This window comes from Erpetoichthys calabaricus, chromosome 18 (genome assembly GCF_900747795.2).
Source record: "Erpetoichthys calabaricus chromosome 18, fErpCal1.3, whole genome shotgun sequence".
In the NCBI taxonomy this organism is placed as follows: domain Eukaryota; kingdom Metazoa; phylum Chordata; class Cladistia; order Polypteriformes; family Polypteridae; genus Erpetoichthys; species Erpetoichthys calabaricus.
The window spans coordinates 36,198,680-36,223,695 of NC_041411.2; the positions used below are offsets into that span (position 1 = coordinate 36,198,680).

Genomic DNA, 25,016 nt, shown 5'->3' on the forward strand with positions numbered 1-25,016 from the left:
AGTGCATTTCATGCAAACCAGAAGTGAATAGTATCTTAAACGTAGTAATCAGAAACTGATAAGTTACAGGTATCTGAATGTAAAAATTTTAGACATACTAGTGTTTCTTAGTAAAGGCTGATTAGCGAAACGTTCAGCAAGAAACACAAATATCAACTTTACCTCTGTTAAGGCAAGATCTCCCCATAATAACTGTACAGCTGTCTGGACTAAATGCTTTGTAAAATAGGCATAGCTTTCTAGCTTAGTTGGTTAACAAGGAAAATTGTACATTTTGTTAATTCTTAATTTTATATTAACATTAAATGTGCTAGATCTCCCAGTGTTTCCCACCAAAATTTCCTCCCACATTGGGAAATTGTAATACGTGTGCTTATGAAAATTTCCGTTACATTTTTGGTGGGTTAATCCAGACCTACTCAAATGATTAATTTTATCTTGCTTAGTGGCAATCTGGGCAGTTAAAAAACAAAAAACAAAAAAATGGGGAAAAAAAACAACAGAAATTTGAACTTTAAAGGAATTTTTGAGCTGTATTTATAATTAGCAACAATTATATTAATAAACAAATTAACACATCATAAACAACAAACACAAAAAGATATCAATAATTTTTCTCTAAATACAGAGGAAATAATTTAAATATGTCCCATGCAGATGAACAAATTAACAAAGTGATTATGTACAGTTAATAAATAAATAAGGGCACACTGACACACTTTTCTATTTCATAGTAAATGGTAACTTCCAACTTCAAATTGTTATTAGTATTTTGTTGCTGCTGTTTACCCAGCTTAGAAATCAAATGGAAATTGCTGAGGTGTATTGCACAACTACATTAATTTTACCTTGTGCAAAGCATTTTAATATTGTAGCTACGATGCTACATGCAGCTGTGTATTCAAAAGATGTTCATTCTTTGTAGGTGAGCAGGTGTGCAAACCCAGGTTATACCTTTTAAACTGTTACATTAATGTTTTTAGCACGTTCCAAATGAGGTAAAGTAAGCCAAACTGCCATTTTATTAAAATACTGTAGTAATAAGTCATGGTGTCTTTTCCTTTCTCGACACTACCACAGATCATTTATTTAAAAAAAAAACAAAAACACACACACAGTGTGCCGTAAATCTGAGGCCACATATAACACTTCTCACCTAATCTGCCTAGTAACCAGACAGTTATCCATGGATTCACAATTTTCCCAGCATGGATTTAGAAAAGTGTTGAATGTTTGTAGCAGTAGTGGTGGCAGTAGAAATATTTTGAGCTGTAAACCATTGTTAAGCTTTATTTTTTGTGGGACGTGTGCATTCTCTGGATCCAGTTTTTGGTTTATTATGTGTGGCAAACTGCTTCACTGAAAATGTGGTCTTTCCTGGTTGTTTGGGTTAAGTCCAAAAAGTGCACAGATGTGCAAGTAGCTTTCATCTGTGTCATTGTGTTCTCGTTTAAAAATAAACTCTGTAAAGCAGTGACTAGTGAATTTGTTTATAATTTTAAACATTTTCATCCTGCTGCTTTTTAATTCCTCTTGTTTTTTTGGTGAAAAGTTTCAACATCTTTAATCTTTCCTCAGAACACATACATGTCAGCATTAAAATTAGCATTGTAACTATTATCTGGATTTTATCAAGTGTTGATTATATCCTGATTATAATACAAAAAGCATATATTGGGTGGATTGATAAAATATGGCTTGAAATTCATTTTTATTACTAGGGGGCTTCGCCCCCTGCTCACTTCGCTCGCCAACCCCCGTATTTGGTTTTCCGGATACACACTTTTAAGATTGTTTTTTTCTTTGAATTGTTGCTATTTCATTAGTTTCACTTTTATTTCAGAACTTCTGTAAAAACAATATTTGTAATCTTGCGAGTCCCAATATGCTGAATCTTTTTAATGAGGTCAGGATAGGTTTCTCTGTTTGGAATTTCAGCACAGACAAAACGATCTACATCATCAGCAGTTAATATTTTTTTTTTTTACAAAGTAACAAAGTAAGTAGAGTTCTGCATTGGACTCCTGTCTGTAAAGTCGTGCTATTTTCCTCTCACAGTTCCAAAAGTACATGGGTTTACCAAGGTGATACCCCAGCTTTTGTCTAGGTTTTTGTACAAGGGCTAGGCAGAACGTTTTTGACTCCTGGGGTAAATTTAGGTTTTTAAATAAGCAGACAGATAAATATATATACATTAACAAATTAACCAATAAATGCATGTGCGGTAAACTCCATTTTTGAAATTCTCAAGATTCTTTATTTGTCACATGCATAGTTATACAGGACAACACGCAGTGAAATACATCCTGATCCGCTTATCAAAAACTGTGCAAAGTTAGAAGAATATCAGTTAGATTAACAAAAAGTCATAGATCGAAAGATAACAGTGTAGTAGAACATAATAAATAAGTAAAATTATGTGAATAAAGTGGAATTAAGTGTTAAGGTGCAATAGTGTAGTAATTATTGTGCAAAACCAAAGTTAGACTGGTGCATAGTTAAATGAGGCAGTTTGTTTGTTTGCGCTACTGCGATCTTTACTTTTTTATATTTTCTAATTTTCCTACTTTCATATATCCTTTAACTTTCTCCACATGTGTATAGCGCCAAGGTTTTTTTTTAAATTTTTTTTTTTTTTTTTTTTTTTTTTTTTTTTTGAGCCTTTCTAATTTCCCTGGTTTCATAATCTCTAACCTGCTCTGCATGTGTTTAGCGCCAACGTTTGTAAACATCTCTATGAAGTTCTACTTTGTCTTTTACTCACTGTCATTTATTTAAGAGCTGGATTGGACGTGCTTTTTTTTCAATTCCTCTTGTTCCGGGCTGATAATTACTTTCCTTATTTTCTGAATTTGCACCTTGATTATTCTTTTTTGCTCTTTTTTTCTGTCCAACGCATTTGAGTCTCTTTTCTCAGCGCTTTTCTTTCTTCTTCGTTTAATCGTCGATGTTTCATTTCTACCCTATTCATTTCATTTCTACCGGATTGACCTAATACACTTTATATGCATTGAGCCCTGGAGCTGTGTGTGCTGCATGACTGCCTTTACACTACTGATTTGTTTTTTTTGATATTGCTTGTAAGTAGGGTGTGTCTTGCAAGACTCTCCTTCTATGTTCCCGTGAGACGCACCGTGGCAGGTCTCTTTCGTCTCGCGGGTCTTTAAATTATCTTCCGAGAAAAATCACGTATCGTAGACTATAAGGACAGGGGACAGGATTTCTTTTTATAATAGAGCGACAGTATTTACAAATCGCACTTGGCTTTATTTGTTAAAGCAAAGGTGTTGTACTGTGTTAGCCATTATGAATGTTGAGAAAAGCCAAGCAAAATGACACCTTTTATTGGCTAACTAAAAAGATTGCATATTGTAGTTAGCCAATAAAAGATGTCATTTTGCTTGGCATTTTTGTTAAAGCAAGAAAATCCCACTATGCTTTTAAAGCAAAGAAAGCCCTTAACTATTTTTATCCCATTATGGAATTGGTTGATCAATAAAAATATTGCTTTCATGCATGCTTTGCTAGCATGATGATGTGAACTATCAACTCTAAGTTGCAATCGTTTAAATTTCTGGTGTTTTGCATTGACTAAGTTGAAATGATGACAAGATTATTAGCTCTTTAGTAAAACACCAGACATATCGCTGATAAAGAAACAAAGGCTTTGCATTTATCCTCACAATCGTTTTGAACATGATTACAGTTGTCTGTGTGTGTGTGTAATATATATATATAGAATTTATTTATATATAAAGCGGCTTACCCCATGCTTGCCAACCCCCATGGTCTGCACTACGCGCCACCCAGCTTCGCGTCTCTGCCATTCGTGTTGTGAAGAGGGGGGCTGAACTTACCCCAAGGAGACACAGTCGCTCCTCCGAAACCCCCTCGTAAACGGTGATACAATGGGAAACAAATAGGTTTTTTTTATTTTTTATTTTTTTTAAACCTCCTCTTTGCTCGATCAGCTGCTGGCTTACTGCTGCTGCTGTGTCTCATGATCTGCATCTCGCACAGCACTTCGAACATTTAAAAGCCTGTACAGCAGCTGTCTTTGTCATCAACTCCTTGTCTTTTATTTCCGGCCCCGGGCATGGTTAAATCTGTTGACACAAAGTCTTGTCTCGCGGGACGTAAGTTCTTGATATTTTAGTTTATAATTTAAAAATGGAATAAGAATCTGAAAATCTAACAGCATCACATTAAAGTTCCATAAATTCTGAAAAGAATGGTACCAAACATATATATGTAGGTTTTAAAATAAGCCCTATTTAAAGCGTGACAAAAAAGTCACATAAAATCGTTGCACTTTTAGGCTAATATAATATAATAGAGTAGATATCCATCCATCCATTTTCCAACCTGCTGAATCCGAACACAAGGTCACGGGGGTCCGCTGGAGCCAATCCCAGCCAACACAGGACACAAGGCAGGAACCAATTCTGGGCAGGGTGCCAACCCACCGCAGTAGAGTAGATATATATATCTATATCTGTATATCTCACAAGTGCAAGGCCTTACAGCTTCTGCAAGAAACATCTTTCATCTCTCAAAACAGACCGGTATGAATTTCATTTAAATGAAATGATTAATGGAAAATGTGAAAATAAAAGAGAAAAAAACATTTGCTTTTATCATCTATTTTTAATATTCACTTTCTAAATAATAACTTAATGCATTAAGTAGTTTTTAAAATGCATGTAAAATGCAGGAGTGCCTTAAGTACCATGATAACAGTAGTTTCTGAAGTACTGTCCAATTAGCTGTGTACATCAATAATTTAAAAATAGGATGATCTTATTTAATTATTTTTGTGCCTCAGGCGATCTTCCTATTTCTGGCTCTGTAATGCACTAGATGTGTATTGCCCTGTGCAGTGGGAGTATGGACGTCTCAACCTGACATATACTGTTGTCTCCAAGAGGAAGATCATCAAATTGGTGGAAACTGGTATTGTCCGGTAAGCATATATGTCTTGCAGTCAGTTGGAGAGAAGTGAATCAATCTTCATGAATCTCAGAACTAAGTTGTTCACACATTTCCAGTTGGAACCTACCAATAGGTAAAGGTGTAAAAATTTAATGAATTGCACTTGCTTCCTGCAGGGACTGGGATGACCCTCGTCTGTTTACACTGACTGCTCTACGCAGAAGAGGCTTTCCTGCTGAAGCCATTAACAACTTTTGTGCTAGGGTAAGGATGGATAAACCTGTGAGAGTCTACCCTAAAATTACTTGCCTGATTGAGAAATGGCAGGACTGCCATGTAGTGGACTTTATGACTATTGGAAGGGATGCTGAGTAACATTTTTATAGTCTTCCTGACAGTTATATTTAGCATGTGTTTATCTACCATCTGACAGCAACACACTGGTGTCACTCTATAAACTTTAAAACTATTACTAGCGTTGGTTACAGTGTAGACTTTATAACGAAGTGTATCTTGAGTTTTAAGTCGAGTTTATCCTTGGTGTTTTGCACATTAACTTGACACCCCATAGAAGTAGCAATGCTGTAACCAGCTGATGTGGGTTTGTGCATACCAGAGAAATTGCCTGCTGGTTGGTCATGCTTAAGAAAGTAATATCAAATTTGTGCAAGCATTAAACTAATGATCTTCTGGGTTTTTGGTTTTGTGTAGGTTGGTGTGACCGTTGCCCAAACAACCATGGAACCTCACCTGCTGGAGGCATGTGTTCGGGAAGTGCTGAATGATACTGCTCCTAGAGCAATGGCTGTTTTTGAACCTCTCAAAGTCACCATTACCAACTTTCCTGTGGTTGAGCAGGTAAATCCAGTGTTATTCTCAATATGTAAAAATTAAGCAGTTGTTCACGGTGGCTGGGGGTGGACTTGTTTTTCAGTATTAGTGAAGAAAGTGCAAAATGTTTGATTCTCTTGATTTTTGATAAATAACTCAAAGATGAATTCGTAGTCTTTATCATGAAATTGACATTCATTTCAACCTTATTTTCTTTCATGGAGTATAGCTGTAAATATGATGTTTGTGTTGCTTTAGGAAGTAAATGATCCTCTCTTTTGACCTTACAGATGGAAATAACCGTTCCAGATTTTCCAGCTGAGGAAAGTCGAGGAGTGCACAGTGTACCATTTTGCTCTACTGTCTACATTGAACAGTCAGATTTCAGAGAGGTTAGTTTAAAAGAACTGTTGGAAGGACTGAACATAAAGTAGTGTAGGGAAATGAAAAATAATGTTTCGGTATTGCCACAATAAAAGCATACTACTCTTATACAGATTCCTTTAACATAGTAAATCAGGTTTGAATTTATTGTCCTGCATTATTAAGCCTGTTGAATTACTAATTCTGTTGTGATTGCTTCAGATGATGGAAAAAGGATACAAACGGTTAACGCCCGAGCAACCTGTTGGGCTCCGACACACCGGTTATGTCATAAATGTGCAAAAAGTCATGAAGGTGAGTGTTTGAGTCCTTTATGTATGCATCTGTAATGGGTGGAAGGTATTTACAAATCTAAAACAGCACTGGCAATGCCAGTGAACTGCAAGTTAATTTTTGCAGTATTTATCCTTCATGCTTTCTCAATGACTCTTGTTTGCGTTGACATCTGCCGCAGTGTCAAGTGTATTTCATTTTGCAGTCTTTTTGAACTAGAATGTTTTCAAAGGGTTTCACCAGTCAAAGTAATTCATTTAGTGTAATTGTCCAATTTAAGCAGTCAAACGGGTATGTCCATAAAGTTACAGAATCTTTCATAGAAGGATTTGCATTTTTTTGGTTAGTTTATGTTACAAACATACTAAAGATAATTTTCAGTTTTATAACAAAACACTTGACTTTATTATTCTTTTAACAACAGTAGTGAGCATTTAAATGCTTACCTAAAATGCGCAGACATTGCCTTTCTTTGTAAAATTAAAGTTAAGTATTTAGGTTTATAATTCAAAGAAGTTAAAGTTTACCTATTTTAAGAAATGAAATACAACAGCTTATTGATGAACAATACAAGTATACTGTATAGTAATAATGGATAAATAATACTGTAGATAGCTAAAGAAAGAAGACAACAAATTACATATTTGAAAGGACATATTAAAAGAAATATAACACAGAATTGAATGTCCTTCCTGGTTTAATTAACTGATTAAAAATGCTAACTTTCAAATAATTACAAAATTTTATCATAGTGGCTATCATAATGTTGGAGAACATTTTTAGCCTCCTTTGCTATGACTCTCTCTTGCTTTCTGTAAAGTACTTTTCCAAAAGATGGAATAACTGTTATGAGAAGTAAGAGGATTTAAGTTAACATTCTTCAACCTGCTTAATCCAGCTTAGAATTGTGGGAGGCCATAGTCATGGTAGCACATCACAAATCTGGAGTCCTGGCTTTGAATATTATGCCTGGTCAATGGAGTTTGGATGCTCTGTCTCAGTGTGGGGTTTTCTTCCACATTAATAAACACACAGGTTAAATGAATTGGCCATTTCAGTTTAGTGGAAGTGTGGATGGGTTTGTTTGTGTGTTTGGGGTATAAAGTGCTCCAGGATGAGTGAAGATACATGATTACAACACAAATAAAATATGTCTTCGATAGGCAAATATGTCTTAGGTTTAATATATGACAGACTACAGCAACTGAACAACTGCATCTTACAGAACACAATTCCACAGGTTAGTACTTTTGTTCAACAATCCCAAAACCAAGTCAAGGCTGTATCTATCAACCATAGGTAAACTGGCAGTTGGAAGCACACCGGCTCTTTCATACAGAATGCATTACACACAGCACTGAAGATAATCAGTAAAGACAACATCCTAAAATAAATCAAAAATAAAAACCAAATGTAGGAATAAAACTGCAAGACTGACTCTTCAGTAGATACTGTAAGGCTACCACAGTGTTGAGATAATTAAACCACTAAAAATTGCTGTTAATGCACTGTTGGCATAATATTTAGTCAGCAAAACTCTTTGCCATCGGTAAAGTAAAACTACACCAAGGTTGATGCATGACACTGCTAGGCTAAACACGCTTATGCAAAGGCAGATGTTAAGCCTGAGATCTGAATCTCTGCAGAAGCCATGTAATCAAAATCTCAGTGCAATACTGTAAAAGTAAATAGTTACATTTTACTTTTTTGGAAAACAGTAATTTTTATTTAGTTTAATTTTATTGTGAAATTTGTATTGTGCATTATAAACGTATATAAAAAATATGTATTTTAAGAATTCATTATGGGTGATGTGTTTAGACTTGGTTCCCTTGTTGGCAAAACCATCCCCTAAGCCCTTGAATAATTCCCACAAGGACAACAACCTTTGCAGCATTCATGAAATAAACTACAGGAAATCTAATTCGGTTGGGGTGGGGGGAAGAGATGTTTTGAAAGAGGTGGACAATATGATGAAGAATTCAGCCTGGCTTCTTTTAAAATGGTAGAATCTCTCCCAGGGTAATGTGTGTACATTCTCAAGATGCAGATTCATGATCAAGAGTATTCTTGCCTTGAAAATGGATATCTTGGGTAAAGGCTTAAGACTTATGTTTTCATTTTAAGGTTGGCGCTCCACAGATCACAATAACAGGCATAATATTTATAAATATTATTTAAGAAATGCTTTATTTAAGAGAATGGTTTCCAGTGGCAAATCAATTATACAATGGTTATAAAAAAAAATAACAGTGACCTGAAAATTGTTAACTTATCCTTTTAACCTAACCAGAATATTTTTGGGGATGTTGGTGGCGAAACCCACTTGGATGTTTATGCTTAACATGGTACTATTAACCAGCTCCTTCCTGAAGCAATGGTACAGAACAGCTAACTGATGTTTGGGCTGTGTCATATTTCCATTGCTGGATGGGCTGTAGATAATTCTTTGTGTTTGCCTAGTAGAACTTTGCTTTGTGGTAACACAAAAAAATCTGCTGCATGACATTAGTTGAGCAGTCCTCCTTCAGTTCAGCTTAATGTTTTGGATTTTCTCCTGGAATACTTTTTCTTGCTATCCCCATTTCTGTCATTTTCATTGATATTTGTCTGTGCATTGCATCCCACTACTTTGTCTAAGTGTGGAGCACAGTTGTTGGCAGAAAGCAGGATTGCATAGCACACACATACAGTTTTAACAAAGTGAATTAAGTATATTATTTTAATGACCATCAATCTAATCCCATAGCCAACAGATGTCCAACTTCTGGGATGGCACTAAATATACAAAATTACCTGTTAAGTCAGGGGAAAGTGTGAGCACACATTTGTGTATTTACTTTGGATTGGAGAAGCAAAGCAAGCATTTGGTTAGTTTTTATTGGTTTATTCCCAAGCCCTGTTTTCATGCTGAAGCAAAAAAGTTCAGTGCCTTCTTTGTTTCCAGACAGACTGGAAAAGTCATGCAAATGTTTATTTCAACTTGTAATTGGAACCTTAATGCACTCCTAAAAATACCTAACCTATTTAGTATATGTAAGTATTTAGTAAGCATATTTCAAGTACTAATTATGGTTTATTTGTTTCAGGATACGTCAGGGAAAGTAATTGAGCTGCTAGTTTCCTGCTCCAAAGCCACCAATGTTGAGAAGCCCAAGGCATTTATTCACTGGGTGTCCAACCCCATACAGTGTGAAGTCCGTCTTTACGAGAGACTGTGAGTATGCAAGCTTGGGTGAGGTGTTTTTTCTATGTCTCTGATTTTTAGTAAGAGGGATGTTTGTTTGAATGAGGAATTCCACAGAGGTCAATAGTGGATTACCAGTGTTGAGTCTTTCCTTCATTACAGTGAAAACTAAGTGGTAAAATTCTTTTGTGCAGCATGTCTTAGTGTGGCATGTAATACATTTTGGTTAAAATCTGACACTGGATATTACTAAGACAAATCAATCATTGTTTTATATGGTGTTATTAACCACATGTATCATCACTTGGTTCTCTGGGGGGAAAAAAAAAAAAAAAAAAAAGCAGTGTTGGAAGGTATGAGAAGAAACGTGGATAGATTTCACATAAACAATGAAGAGTAGTGTACAATGCAAGCACATAAATTACAGTATTTGAGTTGTAAGTTTATGTAGTACAGTATAATAGTCAATAAGAGCACAGTATCGCACAGCCTTTTGTTTCATAAAATCTAAATTTCGTAGTTTTCAGATTCTCACAAAAAGATGTAATTAAACATTTGTAGAACATGTGAGCCTCAAAAATAAGTTGCTTCATAAAACTGGTGGTTCTTTGGGACTGCAAGAAGGACCAGCATTAGAAAATTATAGTTGGTTTAATTATCTGGGGCCTCATGTATAACGCCGTGCGTAGAACTCACACTATAACATGGCGTAAGCACAAAAGCGGGAATGTGCGTACGCACAGAAAAATCCAGATGCAGGAATCTGAACGTACGCAAACTTTTACGTTCTTCCACTACATAAATCCCGATCAGCATGAAAAGTAACGTACGTGCACGCGCCTTCTGTCCCGCCCCAACTCCTCCCAGAATTATGCCTCTTTGAATATGCAAATGAATATAAATAGCCTTCTGTGAAAAGACAATGGGAAAAGCACGGGGGGAAATATAAGAATTTCAGCGAATACCAATTGGAGGCAAAGGAAAAACGTACTATTTGTTGGTTTAAATAGTGGTATAATCAACAAAAGGAAGTTGATCGAGTGACAGAGTGTCGGAGAAACTCGAAGGCTCAAGTTCACAAAGTCGCACAGTGCCCGAAATAAAAAAGAAATCACATATCAAAGTCTCCGTGAAAAGGTGAGTCGTAGCCCACCGTCTGAGTGTCATATGAAAGCTTATTAGGGTACAGACAAAAAAAATAGGCACACAGTGGGGAAAAAAGCACGAAATGTCAACTTTAATCTCAAAATTTCCACTTTAAGCACGTAGTTTATTATGCCATTAAAGTAGAACATCATAAACTTCATCTTAAAATCATTTAATTTACTAGTTTCTCAAATCCCATTGTAACTAAAGTGGCACATTAAATGCTTTGTTCTGTATTTGATCTTCTATGTGCTCTACATGTGTGAATCACTACCTGCTTCTTAAATGGGCTTTCTCTTTCTCCGAAAGGACACATAATCCATTACATTCGTGATATTACAGCTCTCTGAATAATTAAAATACTGAGATGTATATGTGATATCTTTTTCATGATGATAGGAATGAAAGCATGTTATTAAACATGGGAACACGGTGGCGCAGTGCTTGTTCATGTCTCATGCAAGAGGCTTGTGGCGCCATGCGCAACCTTCGATGAAGTAATTTATTACAGAAGTACTGTCTCTTTCAAACGTACTAACCTCCAATTCCTGTCCTTACTTTTCTTTCTCCAAAACCGAATCGCCACACAATCAGCTATATAAGACGTGAAGCCATCTGTAAGCTTAAAACGCTGATTCTTCAAAACTTTTAAGGAACATTGAAATATCTTTGTAGTACATGTTTAATTATTATATCCATCTATCCTTCCAGTGTTGCGTCAGCACCAGCAAGAATACAACGCAATGCAGGAACAATCCCTGAACTAGCTAGTGCTGCAGCACCGTGTCCCCACATGTTTAATTATTAACAATAAAGATTATTTAAATGAAGTTAAAGTTTTATCTGTATAATATAATCAACATATTTTGCTGCATTTCATCTTAAAAATGAATACCGTCATCATATGTAAATACGCGCTTTATAAAGTGGCGCAGGCTGTGCAATATTATAACTGTAGTGCAAGTTTACAGTGAGGTAATTGTACTTATAAGTAAACAGTTCTACAAGGAGCACTTGATGGACTGATTGAGTGCGTTTAGAGTTCTTGGGATGAAACCTTTTCTAAACCGCGAAGTCTGTATTGGGAAGTCTCTAAAGCGGCTTGCCGTGGCTCAGGCAGCGTCTGCTTCATGCTGTATACCGATATTTCTCTTTCCGATCATCTGCTGCTGTGATTCCCCACTCAGATACAGTGATATAAATACTCCGAGTGGTGCAGTGAGAGTAAAATGGAAAAAGATGATCTGCTGTGGCAACCCTTAAGGGGAGCAGCTGAAAAAAGAAGAAGGTGCAGTGAGAGTAACAATGCTAAAGCAGTTATGGTATTTGGAATACTATGGCTATTCCCTGGACCATTATAATGCTGCAGGTTAATTACAATCAGATGCATTACACTAATAAACAATATGCAGTTAGTTTCAGTGTATTTATAAAGCCGCATCAGGAATGTGGAGCTAAGAAAGAAAGGGTGACCACGCAGGAACAGTAGCACTGCTTTTACGCTGGGTGCCGCCAGTCTGCAAAACCGAGCGGAGAAATTGCGTACGCCAAGGTATGAGTTACCGTCGAAATGTGCGTGGCTTTACGCCAAGTTTAGGTTTTATACATCGCGATTTGAGCGTGGAAACGTTCGTACGCAACATTTCTGTGCGTACGCACCGTTTATACATGAGGCCCCTGGGCTGTATAGGATTAATGGCTTGGACAGGTTATCTGTAGTATTCATGTTGGTAGCTAATTGCTGAATTTTATGTATAATCTGTTTTCTGAGAGAGAGAGTGAATTCATTGGAGCTAGGTGACGTGAAATGCAATGGATGCATTTATTCCTGTTGGGCACCTTGTGGTTGCATGATAAACTGGTTATACCTTAAATAACAAATGTTGAAAAAGCTACTTAGCAGCAGATGATTTTTTCTATGTTTCTCTATATTAAGCAGGATGAAATTCTGCAGAAGCAAGACTATTGAACTGGCACTCTGCAGTCCTGTCATTGCAATTCAATTAGAGGTCTGCAGTATGCTGATTCATTGGTTTTGCTTCTGGAGAGTTTCATCATTATCTCATCGAGTTCTGAAACTAGTACTGTACTATCATACTGCTCTAAGGTTCCGTATCCAAACCTGTACACCATGGGTAGTAGCTGTTAGACAAGACCTCTTCTTTTTCCTACTTGTGTAGGCTACTTGTGAGCTCTGTCTGAAGGAGCTGTGAACAAAAAGGGCTGGGATTTCATTCCAGGTGGGTGAGACTAGAGGGCACTAAAAGAGTTTGATCTTGATTACCATAGACTCCACTAGTGTGGCAGATGCAGTATTGATTTCAGCCATTGAGCTTTTGTGCTCTGTAATACACTGATGTTGACAATGAGCACTATATTCTGTATTTGGGATACGATGGGAACATGCAGCAAGTTTGACATTCTGCCTGATTCATAAACCAAAAGCTACCTTGATTGCTGTCAAGGTACTTCCTATTGTTGAATAGTTAACAAGTTATCATTTTTTATAGCAGTCATATATAATTAATTTGAAGTACTCTTCTGTAAAGGCAGCAGACCTGTCTGTCCAACACCTTCAACAGCCACCCATGCTGTGAGGGATTATTTCAAAGTCTTACAATGGGAATGCAGAATTTTAGTTACAGTTCCACAAGTGCGTTAACTTTAGATGCAAACAAAGTATACTTTTCTCATCCACAACAATTAAAATGACTTCACATGGTCAGGTTTACCTGAATAAAACTGTGTGTTTACCTTTCTAAAAACTTATCAGTATGGTTGTGTGACATAAGGTAGACTGGAAAAGCTACTGCTCAATCTCTGTTTCTGTTTTGGTTTTATACATAAGAGGGAGAAACCAGTGAGTTTCAATACCAAGGCACCAACACCTAGCAATCTCACAGTGTAAAGAAATAATTAATACTAGTGTGAAATTTATTATTAACTAACTTCCATTCGCATACCCTTGTCCTTGGTGAAGAACTATATTAATAAAACAGCTGATATCCAGCTGATAACCTGACAGTCCCTTCATAATAACATCATTAATTTAAATTGCATTTCAATAACTAGATTATTCACAGAAACCTGATTTGTAAAATGCCATGTAAACCCTTAATCTGGTTAGAGAAATTGAGTTATTAACTTCTGAGAAATCTGATTAACATAATCTGATTTTTCACAGAGAAATCAGCCTATGTGGCCACGTAAACCAATAACTGGGTTACTGTTAAGGATTTTATAATCTGCGCACTCTGTCAGTCTGCACATGTATTTACTTTACACATGCTTTCAGCAACCACAGGTAGAAGTGTCCACAAATACATTTTCAGAGGCAAGTGTTTGCGAGATCACATTATTCCTCCTGGTGGCTGAAATAACTGTCTCGGTATTTCAGAAATTACTACATTCATGTTGATGAGCTGAACAAATGCTGCTAGCTCAGCAACGCAATCTTGAGAGCAATAAGGTAACATTTTAAAAGTACAAGCATTAAGAAATCCAGTTACTTGTTAGAGTAACGAGTTACCTAACACTTATCTAATTGAAGTAAAAATATCTGCATTGTTGTTTTTGCAGGAAGCAAATGTACCAGGTTCTTTGCTGGGCTCAGTCGCACAACCAAGCAGAAAAGAGTGTGATGTGGGCAATGCAGGAACCTATAAATAAAGCATCAATTTGACTAAACATTTATAAAACACAAGAAAAGTATCATAGGTGTCATGCACTTATTTTCAGATTTATAGTGGCCGATGATGTCTTAGCACTTTTTTGCACATTTTAGTGACATCTAAGTGTTGTGAAATTTAATGATATCTAAGTGTTTTGATAAAGGTGACCTTCAGAAAATTACTTGTGCATGCAAACTCGGATTATTAAGAAACCAGGTTTTTGTCTTAACCATGTTTTTCACCTTAACCAAAATTATGCGTGTGCATATAAACACGCTGATTGAGAGAGTTGTCAAATTTGACGGACACAACCCCCCTTCCCCCCACCAAAACAAATACTCCTAGACTGTCTAGTGCACCAGCCTTCTGAATATGTCAGAGCCGACTTGATTTGAATTGAGCCTATACAGATAACATGCCTCCCCTCTTACACATGGTGGAACGTCAAGTATGAGTGGTTTAATACTTGCTCATTTGAGTTAGTTAACTTTTCCTATACTGACTCATCCTTGCCAAGAGAAAAACTTGAATATGTGTGTTTATAGGTTCCTTCACAAGAATCCAGAAGATACTACAGAGGTTCCTGGTGGATTTCTGAGTGACATCAACATAGTGAGTATTAAGTGCCTAGTGTTGTGCACTTACATAGAGCAGATTTTATTTAGTGTTTTTCTTATTTTAAGATATTTTAGTTTTTGTGTCTTTTTCTTTTTTTTTTTTTAGTTTTTATTTAGTTTGTTTTTTTTTACCATTTCCTAATTTTAGTTTTCTCTCTTTTTTTTTTGTTTTGTTTTTTTATATTACATTTACAAAAATGTCCACAATGTTTTACAAGTGTAAAAACAGTTTTCTTTATAGTTGGCCTAATGTGTATCATTCATGTTATACCTATCAGCTCGACACATAAATGTTACTGTCCATGACAGAACTCTGTTTCCTCATGATAATTTGACAGTTCAAGGCTTCCAGTATCTGCAACTTGTTTAAGCAAATGGTTAATTATTTTTAAAAACATTTTTTTTAATTTTTGAGATTCATTTTGTGAGCAGTTAGGTCACCACACATGTATATTCTCAAACTTTGAAAATGTATTTTTTCAGGGAATTCTTACTTTGCTTATTTTTTTTTTTTTTTTTTAAATATTATGGAAGTTACAACTTGAACCGTGTTGTTAATAATAATGGCTAGGGGGCTCCGCCCCCTGCTTGCTTCACTCGCCTACCCCCGGGTTTGGTTTACCGGATATACAATTTAAAGAGATTGCTATTTTCATGTGAATTGTTACATATGCATTATTTTCACTTTTACTTTAAAACATTTGTAAAAACAATACTTGTCCTTTATTTTCTGCCCCAGGCGTGGTTACATCTCTTTTTCTCAGGTCGTATAATGCTGCTCGCGTTGTGAAGCTTGGGGGATGGGTGTTGGTCGGGGATTAGGGTGGCTGAAACGCACGCTAAGGAGAAGCGTATCTGATCATCTGCTGGCTTTCTGCTCCTGGCGAGCTGCGTGCTTTGCTTGTCGTTGTTTTTAAGAGCCTTGAGCATAAGAAGCATGTCTGCCAAAAGCAATCCAACAACTGCTAGGTTAGATGTCCGTGGACTTGTTTTAAATGATGTCTCACTGCTTTGTCTTGCGTGATGTTGTAAAAACAATACTTGTCCTTTATTTCTGACCCCTGGGCGTGGTTAAATCTCTTCCTCGCAGGATGTATAATGCTGCTCGCGCTGTCAAGGGGGGGCGGCTGAACGCATGCTAAGGAGATGCCGTCGGATCATCTGCTGTCTTTCTTCTGCTGTTGTGATACTGCACGTTGATCGTTTTAAAGCCTGTATAGTAGCTGTCCTTTTGCCACTTCGCGTCTCTGCCGCTCGCGTTGTGAAGGGTGGGGGCGGGGTTAGGGTGGCTGAACGCACACAAGGAGAAGTGGTCGGATTATCTGCTGGCTTTCTGCTGCTGGCTTGCTGCGTGTTTTGCTTGTCGCTTATTATTTTTTTTAGAGCTGGGAGCAAGTTAGTGTCTCTCGCCGGACTTTAAATTGTCTTCCGAGAAGATCATGTCTCGTCTCCCTAGCCTCCCTCATCTCCCTTCGAAATATTTTTTTTTAATAATAGAGAGATTATAATAGCAGAAATAGGTATCAAAGTTTTTCCAGGTATATATTGAATTTGTACAAGCATGTTATTTACATTAAAAACTGAACATCCGAGAATTTAGCTGGGAGGATGTAATTTAACAACACATGTAGAAATAAATATTTTGACAGTCGAGAGTGCTTAATGATTCGCTTCTAATATTCAGCTGTTAAACAGTATGTGAAGTTCCACACTCTCAGTCCACACACACATATAGAGAACATGCACATTACATACAGACACTAACCAGGCTACCAATTAAACCTGAGTTTATATAGCACCTTTTGAATGCTCAAAAAACTTCACAAATAGTCAAATGAATGCACTGGAAATAAACACAAAGATGACATTAACAACACAGAATACAAACTAATACCGAACATTAATAAATACAACAACATTTATTTATATAGCAAATTTTCATACAAATGGTCTTACTCAAAGTGCTTTACAAGATGAAGAAAGAAACGTTTATATGAATTAAAAATAAGATTAGGCAATACTAAGTAACAAAGAATAAAGTAAGGTCAGATGGCCAAGAGGACAGAAAAAAGCTAAAATAAATTCCAGATGGAGAGAGAAACTAAATTTGCAGGGGTTCCAAGGCTAAGAGAGCCCCCACTAGACATTCTACCTAACATGAATGATCTAAATCAGTCCTCATGGTTTTCAGGCTTCACATCAAAGAATTTGATGATGATGATGGTCATGTGGACATCTAGCCTTCAATCCATCAATCTAGGGACTCCATGGAGCCTTAATCAGATGGTGGTAGCGCAGATCGCCACCACAGAAAACTAGAAAAAGAACAGCTAAGAATAGTAGGGATTAGTACGGAATGTGGAACCTTGATGAAAATGATAATTCAATGCACATACAGCATAGTTTAACAGGGATACACTATGCAAAGCCATGATAAAATAATGGGTTTTTAGCAGATTTTTAAAAATGCTCCACCATATTAGCCTGGTGAATTTCTATTGGTAAACTATTCCAGATATTTTTCTTTGAAAAAGCTTGTTGGTATTGGGTCAGGGATGCAGGTGGAGGGTTTCAGTTGAGAAATTATTCTTCATAGATTTGGTAAATCTATCTTGGTTAAAGAATTTAATTTGCTTTAAATGGAATACCAGGATTTAATAGGTGGGGGGGGGGGTGTAGTATATATTTCTAACATTATTAATTTTGTATTTAAAAATTATAGCAAAAGCCTCACAAGTTTCACTGGTAGTTTTTTGGAGCCATTCCATCGAGTGACCTGGGTTTAGCAAACAATCAGTGGTAGAGAATGAAACTCTTGGATTACAAGCATTAATACTTATAATTTTAGAGAAGTAGCACCACCTCTCCAGACAGACTATGTTGTTCTATACCGTTATTTTAGCCTTCAGTATATCATAGTGAACTATCAATTTTGTTTTTCTCCATTTACGTTCAGCTGTCTGTCATGGTTTCTTTAAATCAGACTCTTTGGGTCTTCCATGGTATAATAGTGCTGGTGTGTTTTTTTAACTATCTTTTCATGAGCGATTATGTCAGTGGCAGCTCTAACTTTAGCATTAAAATTTTCCACCTTACTATTTACTTTTACTATTCACTATTATAGTAAACACTACAAACGAACCGATTGTTTAGAATGTTAGCAAACTTTGAAGCTGCAAGATGTATCAAAATAGCATTTTTTAACAATACTCTTCTCATTAGTTGTAGCTGTCAGTATTTCTACATTAAATAATATGAAAAAATGGTCAGATAATCTGATATCCACAATCTGCCTCACATCAGCTTTTAGTCCTTTAGTAATCACTAAATTCAGCATGTGCAAACCCCTCTTATGTGTTGGCTGGCTAACGTGTAGGCTCAGATCGAAAGAGTGCAGGAAGTTCATAAATTCTTTTGTTTTTGGGTCACACTGGTTATCGATATGAAAATTAAAGTCACCAACAAATAGGAACCTGTCATAGTTAGTCAGTAAGTCTGAGAGTTCCTCAATAAAAGACTCATTAAATTTAGGAGGTCTGTACACAGACAATACTAGAGACTTGAGAAACTCCTTGAATAACAACGGCAAGATACTCAAAAGACCCAAATGTACCAATGCCCAGATCTTTACACTTTCACTGGCCTTTAGTAGATACTTTTGCGAATCGAATAAGTAAAGCTGTAATTCAGAGGTGCAGATTCAATTAAAACAGCTGCAACATCAGAGGTGTCCCACGTTTCACTTAGTGTAAGAAAGTCAATTTTCCTATCACTAATAAGATCATTGATGTAAAATGTCTTGTTGGTTAATGCTCTAACATGTAATAAGGCCATATTTAAAGTCTTGGAAGAACAGTGCTGAATTGGCGGAGTGTTAATGGCTGCTTGAAATGGTAATTAAGTTATTCATGTTAACGCTGGTCTGGATTTTTTTATTTAATCTATAATCTGTTATAGTTTTAAATATTTGAAAGTCAAAGTTTTGAATTAGATTAAGAAACAAGCAGGAAAAAAGAAAGCCTTGAATAAATGATACAATTTATGAACACTTACATGTATTAATATAAATATAGTTGTTATAATCACTAACAGTGATACTGAACAATGAATAGGATAACAGTGGATTTCATTATCAGTTTAATGGCTAAATGCTGGATGACAACAATCACTTAATGGCTATTCGTTTGCTTTTCAGTTCAGATATAAAAATCCCAGCCAGAACTCTGCGCCACTGCAACGTAAACTCTCAGATGGAGTCATCTCACTTAGAGATGCAAACTTTTTGCTTGACATGTCAAGATTGCAGTCTTAAATGCATCAGATACTTTTAATGCTTTACAATCAATGGGGTGTATGTTAAGCAGGGTAATATCAGATAAAGAAAGTTTGCTGCACACATATCCTTCACCAGAGTTTATTCTAATATAGAGCAGATTTGGTACATTACTCTTGATAAAATATACTTTGAGTGGGATAGCGTACAGTGCTGATGGGCTCCCAATTACAACTTTCTAAATACATTGAGTAATGCTGTCCATCTATTTGCTATTGATGAAGCATTTAATACAGAGATGTTTCACACAATAGTGCAACTGGAATGTGTTCTGTGACACTACACAACCCACGTTGGAACATCGGTACTAATAACATGATTAAAACTAAATGTATTCTTGTAACATTGACTCTGTTGATAACATAGACCAAACACTATGCCTCTGTTTAATATGTTACTGCAAAGGTATTGTCAATAAACAAACAGTTTCTGTGACAAGTAAGGTTAAATGACTGATACTCCCTTCTTATTTTGCGTATCACGATAGCATTTTTCCAGTCTAAATACTGACTGAATTTGAAGTGTGGGGGTGTAGCTATTCTAGCTTGACAAACCATCTTGTAGTTTTAATTTTCAAATTATTTAGCAATGGCATGTTTTAATTTAAGCACCTTTTCATTGCAGTTCAGTGAAAGTTGCCTGCCATTCATTGACAATCGTACATCTGTGATGGATGGTCAATTATAGCCAAAGAAATACACAAAATAAGTCATTGGCAAGGGAGGAGGGTTTGGTATTCACTCACAGTTCTAGAAGGGAAAGTTGACTGATGGATGAAATGACCAATGAAATCCAAAGATTCATATGCCAGCAGTGATAGATACTTGCACGTGCTCATGAATCAATTCTCATTCCTAACCAAATTTACAACTGTCATTTTAAACAATATGTAATAAGTATACCAGTAACTGTACGATTCCAGTACATTATGCATAATGACTAGCATGCTAAAAATTAAAATTTCAGAAAGTAGTTTTGATTTAATTTTTCTAATTTTTTTTTAAAGTTTTCATACATTTAATTATTTTTATTTTAGTTAAAGAAATTGTTTGTTTTTTTCCCCATTAGCAACATATTTCATTTTAGTTTTCATTAGTGGTAATAACACACAGGTTTTATTCATAAAGTACAGTAATAGTAATAAAAGTGGGAACAAGAAAGTAAGGCTGCAATGCAAAAGATTTTTTTTTCTTTAGATTTTTACCAATTGTTAACTTTTAGAATGGATTGTTCCTTACTGAATGCAGTGTTTCTGGTTACTTTTTTAAAGAGGGTTTGCCTTTACTGTTTTTAAAATACTTGTAATTAGAGATCTCATTGGGAGGCATTTTATCTCATACTAATTTATTAAATAACATTCACCAATATTTTTTATTTGTGCTAAGTTTAATTCACTGTTCTTTTTTTGATGCCTTCTAGCAAGTTGCACTTTAATTTGTATATGGTGTACTTTGCATTGCCTCATAATTTATGATTTTAGGGAGTGTCAGGTTTGTAGTGACCACAGAATGAAAAGTGGCAAAAATTAAATTTTAGATGCCTTGGCTTGACTTAAAACAAGAACCTTGAATAAATAGCTGGATTTGAGAATGAAGTAAAATCTCTTATCATTTTACTACGAAAAAGCAACAGGAAGATCTACATCCTTATCTAAACTGTTAACATGGGTATCAATCATGAATTCAGAGGCCCGAAAGAGTTTAAATGTAAATGAATCTGCACTGCATGATTTCTGGCAAGCTGTTGACTCCTGGCTAGAACTAGTTGATATTACTTACTCTCTCTCTCTCCATCTTTCACTCCCTAGAACTCTCTTACTGTGATACACAATGCTCTTGTTGATCAATCTGTCGCAAAATCAAAATCTTTTGATAAGTTCCAGTTTGAAAGAGTGGGATACTTCTCAGTGGATCCTGACAGCACAAGCCATAAGGTAAGGCTGCATACACAGTTAATTATGTCTGGAGAGTGTAAATGGTCTGCATTAATTCCAGTTTTTATTGTTTCTATCTTAAAATTAAAGTTTACTTTTAGTTGTGTAAAGCCATTCACCTAATGAACATAGTACAGTGGAACCTCTAGATACGAGTTTAATTCGTTCCAGCACTGAGCTTGTATAGCGAATTTCTTGTATCTAGAACAAACTTTCCCATTGAAAATAATGGAAATCCAGTTAATCCGTTCCGCACCCCAAATATATTAACATAAAAATCAATTTTCCTAACAAATAACACTAACAAATTATATATACTGTAGTCTACCTTTAATAAATAACACTGGTAAATAATATAACTGATTATTAAAAGAATCAAAACAGGTGTCCAAAGTGCAGTAGAGCATTCAATAAATCTTTAAATAAATAATCCTTAAAACAGTTGTGAAGTGGAGGTTTAAAATACACAAGAATTACAATCCTTTAACACGAGGTTAAAACGTCAAAAGGATGCAGTCTTTAAAAAACAGATGACAATCCCCAGTGCTTCTTCTCTGTTAGCGTCTCACCTGCGGGCTCTGCAACAGGCGAGACACTCTTAATGCAGCTGACCTTCTCTACACCGTCCTGCTTCAGCTGTTTGGCTCGCCTGTTCAGCTACACGCGAGCCTGCACTCGCTTGCTCTCCCGCACCGACTTCCTACGCCTGCCTGCCTGCCTGCCTCCGTTCTCTCTCCTCTCTTTTCTTTTACTTCTTCTCCCCCTTAACCGGCTCGCGCTTCTCTATATATGCGGGGAGGACATGGCAGCTGCAGCCCATCAGCCACAGGAACAATCATGGATGTGGGCAGTTTCCCACCTGTGCACTTAAGTGAGAAACGCAGACACCGCAGATCGCGGCTCGCAACTGCTACCACACCCCCTCGCTAAGCCGCGAGCTATACCCACAGCCTGGCTCGTGGCTCGTTACGCGAGCCAATGCTCGCATTTAGATCTGAATTTTTCGCTCATACTTTCCTCGTATTTTGAATTTCTCGTATACAGAGGTGATCATATCTCGAGGTTCCACTGTAATATCAATCAGTTCATCTTTATAGGCTTTCACAGATATCGCTATGGAAAAATTATCTTCCACTGAATCTACAGTTGTACTAAGAGGGCTACACAGACTAGATTTAATTATTATGGATTCAAAAACATCTATTTAAAAAGCCTTTTCAGTGTCAGAAATGTTCATTTTAGCCATCTGAACCAACACATAGTTATGACACACATTCAGAGACTTCCTTGCCTCAAACAATGCAGTTGTTGAACAATTGCTTTTTTTAAGTCACCTTTATTACATTTTTTGTAGAAACTGTAATATAAGACTCAGTACTGTATGTTGTTCCATTACTGTCTGATCCTGTTCATAGAATTAGGTTGTTATTAGGGTCAGTAGGACCCAGCATATCTTCCATTCACCAATCCTGTTTCCATTACATCTTATTATATTTTAGGACTGCAAAGTTTCCCCATGACATTTAAATGTCTTTAGCCCATGTTTGTTATCTGTGTACATTAAACATTCATAGGCAGTGTTCTCTAGTTATTTTTGTATAAGTTGCTTTCAATAAAGGCATCTGCCAAAGTAACATTAACTGATCTTTATTTTGCTACATTTAGTAAATTAAGTTGTGCTTTTTCTGAGGATGATTTCTTCATATATATTGGAATGCATTGGAAAATGTGTAAATATTTTGAGAGATATACAATTTAACAATATAATGTTTGCACTACAAAATTATTAGTGGGTGACATTGTTTACTCACCATAAGGGGTACCACCTTAGAGAGGTGGCACTGATACATAATTGTAGCAATAAAGCATTTAATAATCCATCTTTTTAAAATATAAAAGGAATACATAAATTATGTGAATTGCAGCGTGTGACTAATGAAAAGATTGTTTTAACATGGTTTCCCATGATGCCCATTATATTGTGTATGTATACAAGGTGAGGGTAATTTTGATACCCATTAAAGAATGCCAGAAGATAAATAAGGATACCACATGAAAGTAAACACACCATAGACAATTTGGTCCCAGAATTTCCCTTTCCAAAGACATAACTTAATTCAAGTCACTTGATAATTGGATGCTACAAAAAAGTTGGTAATAAAGGACACCCCATCTGGTACCATGTCCTAAAACCAATAATGTAATGTCTTTATTACAAAACAGCATTCACCATGTCTGCTTGAGGATTCCTCCAGGTATTCTGGTTTTCCTTCCACCTTCCAGTAACATGCAGGTTAGGTGAACTGGTAATGCTAAATTGGCCTGCATTTTGTGTATGTGTGTGTGTGTGTGTGCGTGCACGCGCACGCTTGCTCACACTCTATAATGGACTGACTCCCTGTCCTGTTTTTTTGCCCTTCCCCACTGCTGCCAGAGTAAGGATCGATATGCATTTGTTCAAAATGTCATGTTAATGAATTACTGTAGGACTATTCTTATTACTCATCCCTATAAAGGACTCTGCGATAATTTGAGGGATGGGCTGTAGACTGGAGGAGGGAAATAAGGGATAAAGGGGTAGAGAAATGTGTTTTAAGAGGTAGAGCTCACAGTCTTTTTAGCTTTTTATACTAGTTTACTTGCACTGATATTACTTTGCTTATTTTCAGTACAACTTAACTTTTTTTTTTTCTTCCAACACAGCTTGTCTTTAACAGGACAGTGACTCTTAAAGAGGATCCTGGGAAGATCTAACTGCAAAGCCTCATGTTCCTGTTAAAAGAGGAGCCCCTTCCATCTCTTAGTCCTTCAGCAAGTGTTACATTTTCAAGACAAATCCAACTTTTCTACTGGGTCTGTTCTGTCATGGTTTAATTACTTAGAGTACAGAACATTTGTGTAAAAGTGTTTTATGGGTGACATGGTCATTCCCTTACTGATGCCTCCCACCATTGGTGCCTGATTTTTTTTTTCTTTTTTTTTTTTCTTTTAATACTTTGTAAGACTTTGCTTGATTCTCTGAGAGAAGCTGGATGCCCCTAAGTATTGAATTCCTGACTATCCTGCAAGAAGTGGTTTATTAGTGTGATATTCTAATGCAGTATCATTTTTTGTGGCACAGGTGTCCAATCAACAGATTAATTACATGGTTTCCCATATTTTACTTTCTTCTTTTTTATATGTATTTTGGTATCAATGTTTAAGGTCTAAAGGATTTGTCTATTAAAAGAAGAGAGTATTATGCTTCCTAACTGGAGAAGTTATACCAAATCATTTGAGAGATGAAGAGATGGAAGATGGTCCATAAATGAGGGGACTGTTTAAAAGGAGGAGGATTCTACATTCTGCTCAGATCTTACATTTTAGTATGCAGACAAAATACAAGCAGACTATTGGCAGTAGAAGATTTGGTTTGAGAGACATACTTTGTGCATGTGAAAACCAAACCTCAAACACCTGAATTAAATTAAACAAGAGTGCTGCATTTATCAAGCTGCCATGTGACCCTATCCTCGAAAGAAACAGGGTAGAGTTTTGTGCCTTAAAAATATAAAATCTGCTGTGGTTTGCTAAGGTGCTTCTCTTTACTTGAGGTTATTTGCAGAGGGTTGGTTGGGGGTTGTTTAAATAAAAAGGGATCCTCTCATTATGTAGTCATATCTGTTTTGTTGCTGATGGCAATGCGGGTAAATAAAGTTTTTCAAGACAA

At 36.2% G+C, this 25,016-nt stretch overlaps 1 protein-coding gene across 1 annotated transcript in view; it reads left to right on the forward strand.

Annotated features, from left to right (window-relative positions):
- qars1 (glutaminyl-tRNA synthetase 1) overlaps positions 1 to 25,016 on the forward strand; it is a 35,607-nt gene extending 10,591 nt beyond the window's left edge. Inside the window, exons 16-24 of the mRNA XM_028824173.2 lie at positions 4,826 to 4,963; positions 5,109 to 5,196; positions 5,644 to 5,790; positions 6,054 to 6,155; positions 6,349 to 6,441; positions 9,510 to 9,637; positions 14,970 to 15,036; positions 21,182 to 21,307; positions 24,011 to 25,016. Coding sequence (XP_028680006.2) covers positions 4,826 to 4,963; positions 5,109 to 5,196; positions 5,644 to 5,790; positions 6,054 to 6,155; positions 6,349 to 6,441; positions 9,510 to 9,637; positions 14,970 to 15,036; positions 21,182 to 21,307; positions 24,011 to 24,061 — 940 coding nt within the window. The 3' untranslated portion in view covers positions 24,062 to 25,016. The remainder of the gene's footprint in view (positions 1 to 4,825; positions 4,964 to 5,108; positions 5,197 to 5,643; positions 5,791 to 6,053; positions 6,156 to 6,348; positions 6,442 to 9,509; positions 9,638 to 14,969; positions 15,037 to 21,181; positions 21,308 to 24,010) is intronic.